This window comes from Gracilinanus agilis, chromosome 3 (assembly GCF_016433145.1).
Source record: "Gracilinanus agilis isolate LMUSP501 chromosome 3, AgileGrace, whole genome shotgun sequence".
NCBI classification, from domain to species: domain Eukaryota; kingdom Metazoa; phylum Chordata; class Mammalia; order Didelphimorphia; family Didelphidae; genus Gracilinanus; species Gracilinanus agilis.
The window spans coordinates 192045415-192059760 of NC_058132.1; the positions used below are offsets into that span (position 1 = coordinate 192045415).

The 14346-nt window shown below is 41.3% G+C and overlaps 1 protein-coding gene across 1 annotated transcript in view; it reads right to left on the bottom strand.

The window, feature by feature from the left end:
* Positions 1-14051, bottom strand: part of ARHGAP20 (Rho GTPase activating protein 20) — a 156049-nt gene extending 141998 nt beyond the window's left edge. Inside the window, exon 1 of the mRNA XM_044669017.1 lies at positions 13947-14051. Within this exon, the coding sequence (XP_044524952.1) occupies positions 13947-14051 (105 nt within the window). The remainder of the gene's footprint in view (positions 1-13946) is intronic.
* Positions 14052-14346: the final 295 nt, after the last annotated feature.

The window sequence follows — 14346 nt, forward strand, 5'->3', positions numbered from 1 at the left end:
TATAAGGAGGATTTTCCTTTAAAAAACAAACACAAATCCATTTATTCCTTTGTTATTCAATCAGGTTTGAAAAAGTAGCTGAGTAATATTAATGTCACTCATAACTGGCATTTATATAGAACTTTTAAGGTGAGCAAAATGCTTTACATACAAGATGTTCCAAAAGAGTTAGCCATCGTAAGATTTCATTTATAACTATACTAAGACTTTTGGGACATCTTGTATATTATCATCTGCTGGTTTTGCAACAACCCTCTAAGATAGGTGCTATTATTAGCTCCATTTTATCAGATGAGGAAACTAAGATTCTTGAGAGGTTGCCCAATTTGTCCTGGGATACACAGCTAGTAAGAACCTGAGGCCATATTCCAATTAAGAACTTGATGACCCCAAGTCCAGCTGGCTTCTATGCACTAGCCCAATGTTTCCTGTTATTTTTTAAAGTTACACCATCCATCTGTGGCTAGACCATATAATTTAGTGGACAATGAACAAACTATTGGTTTCTTCCATTTAAATATATATATATACATACATACATATATATATATACATACATACATATATATATATATGTACATATATATATATACCTGTAGACTATTTGTAAAGGCACTTAAATAGCAAGTCAGTGGACTTGAAAGAAGATAATAGGATTTTTAAAAACCTTGCTCCATGATTCTAGTTCAATTATCTCCACAAGGTTTTGATTGCTTGCTAAATTGACACCTCAGATAGTGGGCAGATAAGTGAGTGATTAGTGGGTAGCTTCTATTTACTAGTGAAAGTGTCCTACCCAGAGTTTATTAGCCAATCCAAGCAAAGCAGATGCTGTGTGTATACAGTAAAAGTCAAGGCATAGGGCATAAGCTCTCTTCTGAAGTTAAAATACTCCCAAAGCGTCGCTTGTCACCAATGCCCTCTTCCCATGGAATAATGGCATATCATTTTAGAATATCATCTTTTTTCCTTCTATATAAAGTAATGTCAAAGTCCTACACTCTACTATTACTGTTATATATTATATAAATGGTATTAATTAGACTACCCAGTTAAGCTCTCCTGATGAACCCAGGAGGGTGCTTCTCTCCTTCCCCTTATAAAAGGATTATGCTTCATAACTGACTTTCCTTGAATGTAAGAGGAAAAAGTCATAGGTAAGCATTATAAATCCTAGGGCCATGGAACTATGAAAATTCATATGCTTCCAGTCAATATTACCAAAAGTTGAAGTCAACAAGTATTTAGATGTGCTTGTACTTGTATGACTGAAGCACTGTTTGCTTCAGGTACTAAGGACACAAAGACAGTAAAGAAACAGTCCCTGCTCTCAAGGAGTTTCTATTCTTCCTGGAATCATAGAACCCCAGAATCCAAGATTTGGAAGGAGCCACCAGAGGCCATCTCCTCTAATCTATAACTGACCGGGAGTGCCTTCAATGACATCACCCTGTCATGTAATTATCCAGCCTCTGCTTGAAGACCTCCAGTGGAAAAAAAAACTCATTAAATTCAGTGATAGCTCATTACTCTTTTAATTAGCCCTAATTAGAATAAAATAGGTCAATAATATCTGAATTTGGATATAATACAATCTGATATCTCCTGCCTATATCGAGTAAGCAAAAGGGTGAAAAGCTAGAAAGGTAGAAGAACAGAAAAATCGAGATACTCTCCTGAATAAGAAGTGGTTTGGACCCTACTGAATAGTAAAGAAGAAAGTGTGTCTGGGCCACAAAGCAGGTAACAGGCAGACTTCTACAAGATAGAAGTCAAAGTCTGCTCTCATGTTCCATTTTTGAGACCCACATATATATCTGGACAGGAAACAAGGTCAACTTCCTTGGTTTCTTCCAAGTCTCCGTTCAAATCTCATCTCTTCCAATAGACTCTTCCTGGTCCCCATCAATGCTAGGGCTTTCCTTCTGAGATCTGCCCTCCAATTTACTCTGTATATAATTTGTATGGACATAATGGCTGGCTTGTTGTCTCCTCCATCAGAATGTTAGCTCCCTAAGGGCAGGTTACCCAATTTCACTTTTTCTTTTGTGCAACCCTCAGCTTTTAGCCCAGTGCTTAGCAAACAGTCAGCACGGGAACAATACTTGTGCCCTTGTCTTGACTAGGTTACAAGATAGATTTCTGCCATCCATCATGAGATTAGAAGACCACTGACTGACACACTGAGCTAGCTACCAGGATTGTTTCTGCTTCTGGGTGATCATTTGTTTTCTTTGTACTAGGATTGTTGTTGTTCAGTCATTTCAGTTTCATCCTACTCTTCCTCACCCCATATGGGGTTTTCTTGACAAAGACACTGGAGTAGTTTGCCATTTCTTTCTCTGCTAAGATCAGAGGAGAGCAAAAGAAACATTATCAATGGATCGGGCTCTCTTCCTCCACCAGAACTATTGCTGGTAGTGGGAATAGAACTGTAACCTCTGCCCCTTCGGTCAGGCCACATTCCAGCCTTTTGGCCTCCTGAACATTCCACAAACGCTAAGCCCTTACACTCTACACTCTGACACTGTACAGCTAAGTCTACCATAAAGTAAACACTGAAGACCTTCCCCATTCTAAATCACTCCAAAAAGCGCTATCACAGTGGCCACCCTATATGGTGTTACTCTAGGCTTCATTTGTCAGGAAATCAATAAGGCATCAGGGAAATGATTCCTAGTGGTTCTGAACTCAGGACCCACTTTTGTCATATATTGGAAGGATGGAGAAGGGAGGAAAGGACATACAAAACTTACCCCAGAGAGAAATTTCCCAAGATCATAGATTGCTTGAATCTAGGGGACCTTAGAAGCCAACTAGTACCACCTTGACATTTTTCGAATGACAAAGTATAGTTCAGAAAGGGTGAGTGACTAGCTTAAGGATACAAAAGTAATAAGTGGGAAAATTGGAATTGGAATCCAGTCTTCTGACACCAAATCCAGAGTGGTGACCACACTGAAGTTCCCCCCAGGATTCTTAGGAGATCATAGGTCTTTCAGCCAGAAGTGATCCTTAAGTCAGGTAGTACAATAGCTTCATTCTTCAGTGGAGGAAACTAACTCTTAAAGAAATGAAAGGATTTGACTATGGGTAATTAATGGCAGTAACACAAAACTAGCAACCCACTTAGCTAACATTGCCTGATCCAATGGTATTTTCTCAAAGTCCTACATAGGATTCCACCTAAGGTCAACTCCAGCTTCTAAAAGTCATATATGACCCCACTTGAGCCATTGACTCAATTTCTTTGTGACTCAGTTTCCATACCTATAAATGATCCTAAGACAAAATGTTCACTTTAGATTCTAGGACACCTTAGGCTACCACTGTCCCTCAAAAGTAATCTACGTAGCACCCCCAGTTTTTGGTAAAGAAATTTCCTTTCTGGACTATACTTTGCCATTCATAAAATAGCAGGGTTGCACTAGTTGGCTTCTAAGATCCATTTCAACTCTTAATTTATGATATGACATGCCTCTGATGCAGAATCAGAGTCATCTAGGTTTTGGATGAAAGGGAAGGTAACCTAAAGAACCTAAAGAACATCTACATCCAAGCTGGAAATGGGATTTGATTGGTTTGTCTTGGCCCCATAGGGCAGAATCAGGATCCATGTGTAGAAAGTATAAGGTGGCAAATTTTGTTCAGGAAAAGAAAAACTGCCTAAAAATCAGAGCTATCTGAAAATGAGATAGTAGCAAGAAGTGTGTTCTCCTCATTGGAGGCTTTGAAATAAAAATTTGACCACCTGATGAGGAGAATTTATAAAATGAGCTATTGCTCAGGTAGAGGGGGTTAGGTAGAGGCAACCCATAACTTTAAAATTCCATGACACAGAATTAGATTTCATTTTATTTGTTGGACAGATGTATTCAGTTGTCTCATCTTCTCTTAGTTGAACATTAGCTCTCTCACCTCTCCTAACTACCATTCATGTTCTGGACTGGTTTTCAGGAAGATGTGAGTTCAAGTCTCTAGCTTTGAGGCCATGTACAAAACATTTGACCTCTCTTAAGTCTCAGTTTCCTTGTCTGTATAAGTAGGACAATAATACTCTCGGGGCTATGATAATTTATATATGTATATATATATACACAGAGAGAGAACTCTCTAACTATCTAGCTAGCTAGCTAGCTAGCTAGCATTTTGAAAATTTCAAAGTGCTAGGTGAAAGCCAGTAACTATTTAGATGAGATTTTTCACCAAAACCAAACCATAGGGGGCATCTAGATGGCTCAGTGGTTTGAGAGCCAGGCCTAGAGATGGGCGGTTCTGGGTTCAAATGTGACCATTTGATACTTCCTAGCTATGTGACCCCTGGGCAAAACACTTAACCCCCATTGCCTAGCCCTTATTGCTTCTCTGTCTTGGAACCAATACACAGGATTGATTCTAAGATGGAAGGTAAGGGTTTAAAAAACAAACATGGGGAGTTGTTGAAATAAAATAGAAGATAAGCTGCTCTTTTATATGAAATTGTTTATCAAATTAACTGCAATATGCATTCCCTGCAACATGCTATTTTTTTGTATCTGATCCACAACTGGTATTTAATTTTGGGAATTTCTGACTATCCTATTTATTTTTACTCTTTGCTTATACTGATAGAGAGCTTTTAATTTACCAAGAGACATATTATACACAGATGTACTGTCTCATCTATGCCTCACAACTACATAAACAGTATGAGTATCATTGTCTCTATTTTACAAATAAAGAACCTGAGGCACAGAGTTATTAAATGACTTGCCTTAAAGTACACTTCTAGGAAATAGCAGCCCCAGAGTCAGAATATAAGCCCTCTAGCCTTACATCCAATATTTATACCACTAAACCCTTCTGCCCCAGGGAGAGGGAATTTTATTTAATGTTTAACGTCTCAGTAAGAGACTGTGGCAGCATAAGAATAACTACCACCATTCTGAAGACAGATATCAAGGATGGCAGAAAGCTTGAGGATGGTTAAGGACACACAGGTAGCAAGTTGAGATTCCAGGGCTTAGAATCTGTGCTCTCCTGCTATACCACACTGTCTTATCTAATTGTATAACAGACACTTCCCATAACTGTCATCATGGAAAAATCCCACAGATTTCTCTGTTCCGCCATCCACAACCTTTTGAGAACAATAAATTATTTCCCTTTCCTTGAGCTAATAAATAAATCACCATTGTGCTCTCATTAAAAGTCATAACAATTCTGGCAACGAGAGCTTCTTCCTAGAGTCAGAATAAAAGATCTGACATGGGAAGAAAAATGTAGAGCTGTTTCCCACGTGCAGGCACCACAGCAGATTTCTTGGAAACGTGTGATTCCATGTGCCCACACATATAATGGTCAAGTACAGTCCCATGAATTTGTGCATTTTGTGCCTACTGTGATAAATCTGGAAAATGTGTAAAGTGTTCTGGCAGCAAACAAAATGGCGATATCATTAAGGAAACCAGGCTAGCTGGCCACCCCAAAAGGAATCGCTTTATTAAAGCAGGGGAGACAGACGGATGGATACTGTAGTGTGCAAAAATCAATCACAAAAGCAAGTAAAAATCATTGCTGACATTCATATCAGACTTTAAAGGAGGCAAAGCAATTTTCTACACATTACCTCATTAGATCCTTATCACAACCTAGGAAAATAAGGATTAGAAGTAATGTGTCAGAGCTGGGATTTGAACTCAGGTCTCCCCTGGCTGACCTGTAGCACACTGCCTTCTCAAGAGTGTTTGTTACTAATTGCTTGCTGTCTGTCTCAGAGATGGGGGAGGGATGGAGGGACAGTGAGAATGTGGATCTCAAAATGTTAGAAAACAAATTCCAAAAGTTGTTTTTGAATGTAAATGGGGAAAAAACAAGATATTATAAATTAAGCCAATAAATAAATAATTTTAAAAGCTTTTTCTACTAATATACTAATTAAACATGATGATACTTGAAACACACCCTGGGCAAATCAGGGTGTTAAAGGTTAAGAGTAACAGCAGTCTTTCAATCCAGAACCTTACATTCTAGCCGAGGGAAACATGAGGCATACACAGATAATAGGAAGTCAGGGTATCAGGTCAAAGGAAAAATTCAGACAAAGTACAATACGTTAGAAAAATATGGAAGGGAAAGAATACTTTCACTTGAAATGCCTAGAGGGAGTCTTTTTTTAATTATAATTTTTTAAAATCTTTTTTTATTGATCAATAAAGAAAACCTATCCATGGTTATACCATTCATGTTCTTTCCTTCCCTCCCATAGCCACACGCAATTCCTCTGGGTTTTACATGTGTCATGGATCAAGACCTATTTCCATATTATTAATATTTGCACTAGGGTCATCCTTTAGTCTGCATCTTCAATCCCCATCGTCCCATGTGATCAAGCAGTTGTTTTTCTTCTGTGTTCCCTACTCCCACAGTTCTTTCTCTGGATGTGGATGGTGTTCTTTCTCATAGGTTAGAGGGAGTCTTAAAGGAAGAGAAAAGACAGGCAATATGGTAGAGTAGTGAAAAGAACACCAGGGTTAGAGGCACAGAACCTGGGTTCAAATTTTGTTGCTTTTCTTGGGCGAGTCATTTTGTCTCTCAGTCTCAGTTTCCTCATCTGTAAAATGAGGGGTTTAGATTATGTCATCTCTTCCTTCCACCTCTAAATATATGATCCTATAGTTCTGAAAGATAAAGAGGAAGTAAATTCCAAGTATTGGAGAGGTGGGCTGCATTACTGTGAGGGATAAATCCTCCAACCTACCATTTTAATGGAGCTGGAAACTCCTGAGTAAAGAAATTCCTTCCTTTAGCACTTTCTCTGCAATGTATAGTCAGTCTTAAGCTCTGAGCAATTAGAGCTGAATGATTTGCCCAGGGTCACCCAGCCGGTGCCCCTCAGGAGGGACTTTTACCTGGTTTTCCTGACTTAAAAGCCAGTTCTATGTTCAACAAATCATGCTGCTCAATGTAAAATAAATTAACGAAAGAAATCAGTATTTACAGCAATGGCATCAAATCATATTGAAGAGCTCACAGTCAAGTAATCAGAAAACCTGTGAGAATACAAATGAGAATCCCAACTCCAACCTGTATTCACCATATAACTTGTGAGCAAGACACTTATTCCTCTAAAACTTGATTTTTCTCATCTGTAAAATAAATGAGTTGAGCGAGCCGGCCATTAGCTTTATGTCCCTATGACCTACGATTATCTTATTATGCCTTAGAATCTCTTCTCATTTATAGGCAGGAGTATTTCCTTAGCTAGCACAGTGGATTAAAAGTGCTGGCCCTGGAGCAGGGAAGACCTGAGTTCAAATGTGACCTCATCCTTACTCTAGCTATGTGACCCTGGACAAGTCACTGAACCTTTGTGGTTGTAAAGATCAAATCTGATAATATTTGTAGAAAGCCCTTAACACAGTGCCTGAGTCAGATAATAGTTGTAAAAGGCACTTAGCACAAAGCCTGGCACATAGTAGGAACATAAATGCTGCTTCTTCTTCCCTCCTGCCCCTATAACAGCCCCACATCCGCATTACCTCACGACTTGTCTCCCCCTTCAGGCTTCATCTCCTTTGCTGACAATAAATTAATTTTTATTCGTTTTGTATCTATTTTTAAAGACAGAGTCATGGCATGTTAGTTCTTAGAAGGCTCTCAGAGATTTTCTAGCCAATTCAATTCTCTTATTTTATAAATGAGGAAGTTAAGTCCCACAGAAGGGAAGTTCTATGCTCAAAATCACAGAAGTAATTAGTGACAGATCAGGTTGGAAACCAAGGCCTCTTCCTCATCCAATTCTTTCTACTGTGCCACAGTTGTCTTGATAGATTTCCATATGCAATTGTTTTCTTTCCCCCTAAAATATATTTAATTTTTGTAACACAATCTTCCTCTCTTCTCCCCAAATACCAACACAGCCAAGTACTCATTAAGTGTCACCAACTGATGGACATTTATTGACTCTCCTGCCCAATTTCCCATACACAAAATGAGAGGATAGAGAAATGCATACACAGCCTTCTAGACCTAGAGAGATGTGTAGATACAGGGTGTCCCAAAAGTCTTGGTGCAGTTTAAAATTACTTGGAATTACTCTGCTGAGAGGATAAGGCTGCCCTTCTATAGAATAATATATCAGCTCACAATCCAGCTGTCCAAGTGAAAAGCTACAACGTATTCAATGCTTCTCCTACTATTTTCCCTGGAGAACCTTCCGTTAGAACAGTGGCCACTGCCTTCGGGTTATGGAATGATGGCCAATGTCGTGTGTTCTTCACCTATGCGATCTAAGCAAGATAACTACAAGGTAACCCCCTGAAATACCTGCTATGTGCCAGATGCTTTTGGCTGTCTTAAAAATCACCGAGGTGCAGCTGGGTGGCTCAGTGGATTGAGAGTCAGGCTCAGAGACAGAAGGTCCTGTGTTCAAATTTGACCTCAGACACTTCTTAGCTGTGTGACCCTGGGTAAGTCATTTACCCCTATTGCCTAGCCCTTACTGCTCTTCCTCTTGGGAACCAATACACAGTATTGATTCTAAGACAGAAGGAAAGGGTTAAAAAAATTACCTACTATGTGCTAGGTGCTTACATTATCTCATTTACTGCTCACAACACCCTAGGAGTAAAGTGCTATAATTATCTCCATTTTAAAGTTGAAGAAGCAAGTAACTTGCCTAGGGTCATGCTACTAGAAAGCAAGAATAGGTAGTTTCTTTACATTCTTTGGTATCATTCCATCAGAGCCATACCTATAGCTTTTCTCAGAGCAGCGAACAAATAACAAATCCTACTCTTACCTTCCTAGATGTTCAATGCCATGCAAAGAAGAGGCACACAAGGTCAAAACTGGATCTAGGGGAATTCCAGCAGTCCATGCCTCCAGACACATTTTGATTTGGAAAGTGTTGGCAGAAAAATCAGAAATAAAGGGTACAATTGCAGCTGCTACATTTAGATCTCCTTTTGCTGCTAGTAGATTTATTCAGTTTTCAAAATGTTAGAGCTATTTTAGCATCATTTTTGGCTTGGCTGTCTTCCCCTACCTCCTTGAAAAAAACAAAAAGAGAAAGAAAAATGAGTGGCTTTCAATCAACACTGCCAGGTCAGGATTCAGATTGTTTTGAAGTGGAACACAAAGCCTCCTCAGGAGGAACTGGTTCTAAATTGGCTTCTCCGTGTAATTTCAGAGCATAATTGCAGAGTCCAGACTTGGGGACTTCCCTGGGTACTCTCAGCAACTAAAGCTTACCCAGCACTCTCCTCACAATAAACCTACAAGGTGGGCAGAGAATTGTGGGTATTCTTATGTCCCGGTTTAAGGATTAGGTCACTGAATCCGAGAGACCTTCAAGTCACTAGCCCAAATTCACAAAGCTAATGACAGAGTTGAGATTCAAATCTACAACTCTGACACCAAATCTCATGGGCCCTGACAAGTCTCTGGGAATGAGGTAAGCAGCTGGGTGGTGCGATGGACAAAACATTTGACTTGCAATGTTAGACCCAAGTTCAAAACATTCCACAAACACTAGCTTTTTTTTTTTTTTTTTAATCCTTACTTTCTATCTTCCTAACAACTCTAAGGTAGAAGGACAAAGGCTAGGGAAAGGGGGTTAAGTGACTCATTGATAGGGTCATACAAGTACGGAAATGTTTGAACCCAGGGTCCTCCTGACTCAAGACCTGGCACTCTATCCATTGGAATACTTAGCTGCCCCAAACTTAGCTTTGTGACCCTAGGAAAATATCAGTTTTCTTATCTGTAAAATGGGGATAATCCACCTAATTCGTAGAGCTCTTGTGAAGATTAAATGAGATATTATGCATTGTTTTTGTTCAGTCATGTCCAACTCTTCAAGGACTCCAATGGACCATACTCTGTCCATGGGGTTTTCTTGGCAAAGATAGTAGATTGGTTTGCCATTTCCTCCTCCAGTGGATTAAGGCAAACAGAGGCTAATTTACTTGTCCAAGATCACACAAACAGTAAGTGTCTGAGGCTGGATTTGTACTCAGGTCTCCTTAACCCCAGATTCAGTGATCTATCCAGTGGGTCATCTAGCTACCTCAATAAGATATATTACAGATATGCAATACAACTAAAGTATACATCTAAAGTGATTTCTAAATCTTAACACCCTATACAAATGCTAGCTATTATTATTATTATTATATGAAATATAACTGAAATATAAGGAGAGGCACTACATGGCCCTGGGTATTAGAATGTGCTAAGGTTGTTGTAAGAGTAACCTGGTTCGGATTCTGCTTCTACTACTGCCCGTGTGACATAGGACAAGTTAACTTTTTATGACCTTGGTTTTCTCAAAAGTAAAATGAGAGAATATGACTAAATGATTTCTAAGGTCATTTACTAGCTGTGTGAACTTGGGAAAGTCATTTAATCCTTTCTGCCTCAGTTTCCTCTTCTGTAAAATGTGTTGGAGAAGGAAAAGGCAAGTCTCTCTAGCCACTCAAGAAAACTTCAAATGGGATCATGAAGAGTTGGTCATGACTGAAATGACTGAAAAACAAGGTCCTTTCCTTTCTGTGATCTATTATCCTATGAATTTTTATAGCCATATTAATGTTACCTTCTAAGGAATCTCTTTAGAAGACTCTTTATTCTTCAGGCATTTATTGTTCTTTGTACCAGACACGGTACTCTTCCAACAACAGCCACAGTCTAAAAACACTTTGTATTTTTCTTAGGAGATCTACCTGTGTCACTATTCTCAGTGGTGCCCAAGGTCACATCTAATGACCATGCTGAGATTTTGAAGGTTAGGCTAGATGATCTGGATGACTCTGGAACTTATGGCTTCAGAAATAATCTAATTCAAATCCTTCATTTTAGGGATAAAGAAACTGAAGTCTAGGGGTTTAGGGACTTACCTAAGGTAATACAGGTAGCCAGTGGTAGACAAAGGACTCAGGCCTCTTGCCTCCCAGGTGAGTGCTTTTCTTGGACACTAGTCTTTACTGTTGCTTTCCCAGATCTATACATCTATGACTTAAACACTCACTATAATATATATATATAACAAACACTAACTATAATAATCACATGATTATTCTTATCATTATTTATCAAATTGTCTACAACTCTGCAGACACAACCAACTCCAATGAAAACAGTTCTCTTTCAAATACAAATTTAGGATAAGTAAGTTTGTTGCTATTAGAAATGGCCTGGTCATTCAAAATGACTTCCTTTTGAATAAGGGTAAGAAAAAAAGAGACATGGGAATGGGGAGCAAATAAGAGTCCAGTGATATGCCAGCCCACTTAAGAAGGGAGCTCAAAGCCTTAAGGAAGAAGGAAGGCAAAGTAGATTTTAAAAGCATATGAAAAAGGTAAAAGGAGACTTTCCTTTATTTGATTCTGAATAATGATAAATTATAAAGATACTCTTTAGTGGCTTATTTTTCCCTTCGAGGCATACTTAACACAGCCATTATGGCAAGGGGAAAAAATAGAACATAGGATCAGCTGGAAGGACCACAGAGTTCATCTTGTCCATTTGTCTCATTTTATTACAGGAAGCCAGGGAGGTTAGCCAGGTGTGACTTGCCCAAGGTCATATAGGTAATAAGCATTAGAGGTGGGATTTGAATCCTTCCTCTCTGAATCAAGACAGTGCTCAAGTGCCACAGTTTCATGCTGCCTCCAGAATTTCTCACTATTTTATTTCCTGAACTTAAACACCTGATTACCAAATGACTAGCCAGCTCTACATTTGGCAAAGTTATTCCCAGGCCCTACTTGATGAAAGTCTGTTGTTTACTCATTTCATATAATCATCGGATTTAGCTGAAAGGGACATTGGCAGTTGTCCTGGACCTTGAAGTCCCACCCCCTCATTTCAGAGATGAGGAACCTGAGGTATGGAATGGCGAAATGATTTGCCCAAGGTCACTCAGTTGGATAACAGACTTGAAGGAGTCTCAATCTAGATCCTGTTGCCACTAATTCCCTAGGATGGGGGCATTTCCTTTGGGAAGTCTGAGACTTTTTAGCACCCAACACACGCTCCCATAAACATAAAGAAAGAGAGAGAGAGAGAGAGAGAGAGAGAGAGAGAGAGAGAGAGAGAGAGAGAGAGAGAGAGAGATCCTCACCGCCAGAGATGAACCAGCATTACAGGAGATACACCATCATCTTCATGAAATGCTCTTTGACAATGAGCCAAGGTCCCTGGCTGCAGTCACACAATCCCCGGAATCTAGACAGCCCTTGTGGGGCTTAGCAAATGCCTTTGCACCACAGCCCTTTTATTCCAATGGGCAGAGAAGGGGTCGCAGGTCGCCTTTACACCCAGTCAAGAAGGAAAACTAATTCACCCCTCTCTAAAGAAGCTCTCCTGCCAACCTCAGCGAACCTGGTGGGGAAGATTTATGAAGGAGAGCAAGCTCTGGACAGGCAGGGTTGTCTGCGTAATCCCCTTAGGCACTAGTGGTATTCATACAATTTCTGAAGGATTTTATTTTAGGAGATGGCTCCTCACCTCTAACAGCGCTTAAAACGCTATATAAATGAGATCTGTTATTACTGTCACTGCGGGTTATAGTTATTAAAATGATCATTATCTCCACTGGTCCCCTAGGAAGCTGGATTCTAAAACTAGAATGCTAAAACGACGGGATGGTAGAGTACGTCTGAAAAGCAGGCGCTGTTAAGAAAGAACTCAATCTCCTGGAAAGTCTAGCTAGCAGAAACCAAGAAGGTCGAGTTAAAATGCACTTGCTTTGGGAACGGTTCCAGGGGAATATGACAGATCAGAAATGATCTGGCTGCACCGCAACTATGTTTATCGGAATGAAAAGCTACAACTTGTTCAACGCTTCTCCTCCCGTCCTCCAGAGTCAGCCTTGACACTCACACTGCCCCCGACCCTAGCACTCACGCGCCTCCCTTTCCAGATCAGCAGAAGGAAGCTTCTTCACTCCACGGATACCTTCTTTGACATAGAGAGGCTAGGGGCTGGAGACCCGAAAGAACAAGGCGAAGGGCAGCGGGAGTCACCCCCAATTAATGCCCCGGGTCATCTACAATACTCAGCCACAGCCCAGAGAAACAATTCTGACTCTTCCACCAAACCACAGCTGGTGTGGCCACGGCTGGCTCTCCGGGCAACACTCCCAGCCCACCGACCCTACTTTCTAGTTAAGATACTAGCTGAGGGCTGCACCGGACCCCAGGGGGTGGGGAAGCAGTGGAAGCTAATAATAACACATTGCAGAAGATATACAACCCAGGCAAGGTAAAGAAATGGAGAAGGGATCAAATACCTAAGCCAACTCTCTTTAGCTCAAGCAGCAGTTTTGGGAGGAAACGCTTTGTTTAGATGGGGGAGGAGGGTGGGGAGCTACAGAGAAGCAGATTAGTAGACTGAGAAACCTCAGAACCGACCGCAATTAAAGAGTCACGCTTTGGGAAGGGTGACCCCAGGAGGTATGAAGCCTTGCAGGCAAATGGAGGGTCCCTGGAGGGAAGCGATGCCTCCTACCCCTTTCCACCCCCCACCAATTACAGGAGCTCACACCCCTGAATATAGGGTTCGGAGGTAGAACTCCGATCTGAGCAGCGGATGGAGGAGAGAGGTGGGGTTCGAAAGAAGAGCTGTGCAAGCTGTCTAAGAGGAGAGAAGGGACTCGGAATATGGGTGGAAAAGGCTGGGGGAGGGAGTGAGGAAGGGGACCTTTGCTAAAGGATGCAAGGGGGAAAGGAGGAGATACCGAGATAAAAAGAAAGAAAAATTAAATGGGTTTGGACCAAGGCAGCTGGAGACGGGAAACAGTAGATAGAGGGTTCCCCATGCCGGGAGCCTGGGGTCATCATCCTCCGCGAAAAAAAGTCTGGGGCTCTCAGCTCACGCACAGAGCTTCAGTGGGCGCTTTTCCTGCAGGGCGCGGAGAAGGTACAGAGGACAGGGGAAAGCTATGGGGGAAAAGTCCTCACCTTCTTGCTCTCTGTGTCACCCACAATCCTGGACTCCCCAGTCAGAGAAGAGGAGCGCCCTGGCTGCCCCCCCAGAGTCTCCTGCTGGGGGGACATCGCTTCCATGAAGAAAATCCCAAGCAAATCCCAGCCCTGGCGCGGAGAGCTAGTCAGTCATATCCTCCGGGAAAAGCGGTCGGAGGGAAACTAGGGATAAGGTTGGAGAGTAGTCCACACCTAGGACGCGAGGCTCAGTTAGGGCACACGCCGGGGGGCAGCCACCCCAGCCAGCGTCCCTCCCGTCGGGGCCATGTAAAGGCAACTGCTCTCAGCTCCACCGCTTGCTAGAGGGAATTAAAACGCTGCAGGAGCCGACCAGCGCCGCAGCAGCAAGACCCGCCCCTAGACCCGCCCCCTCCCC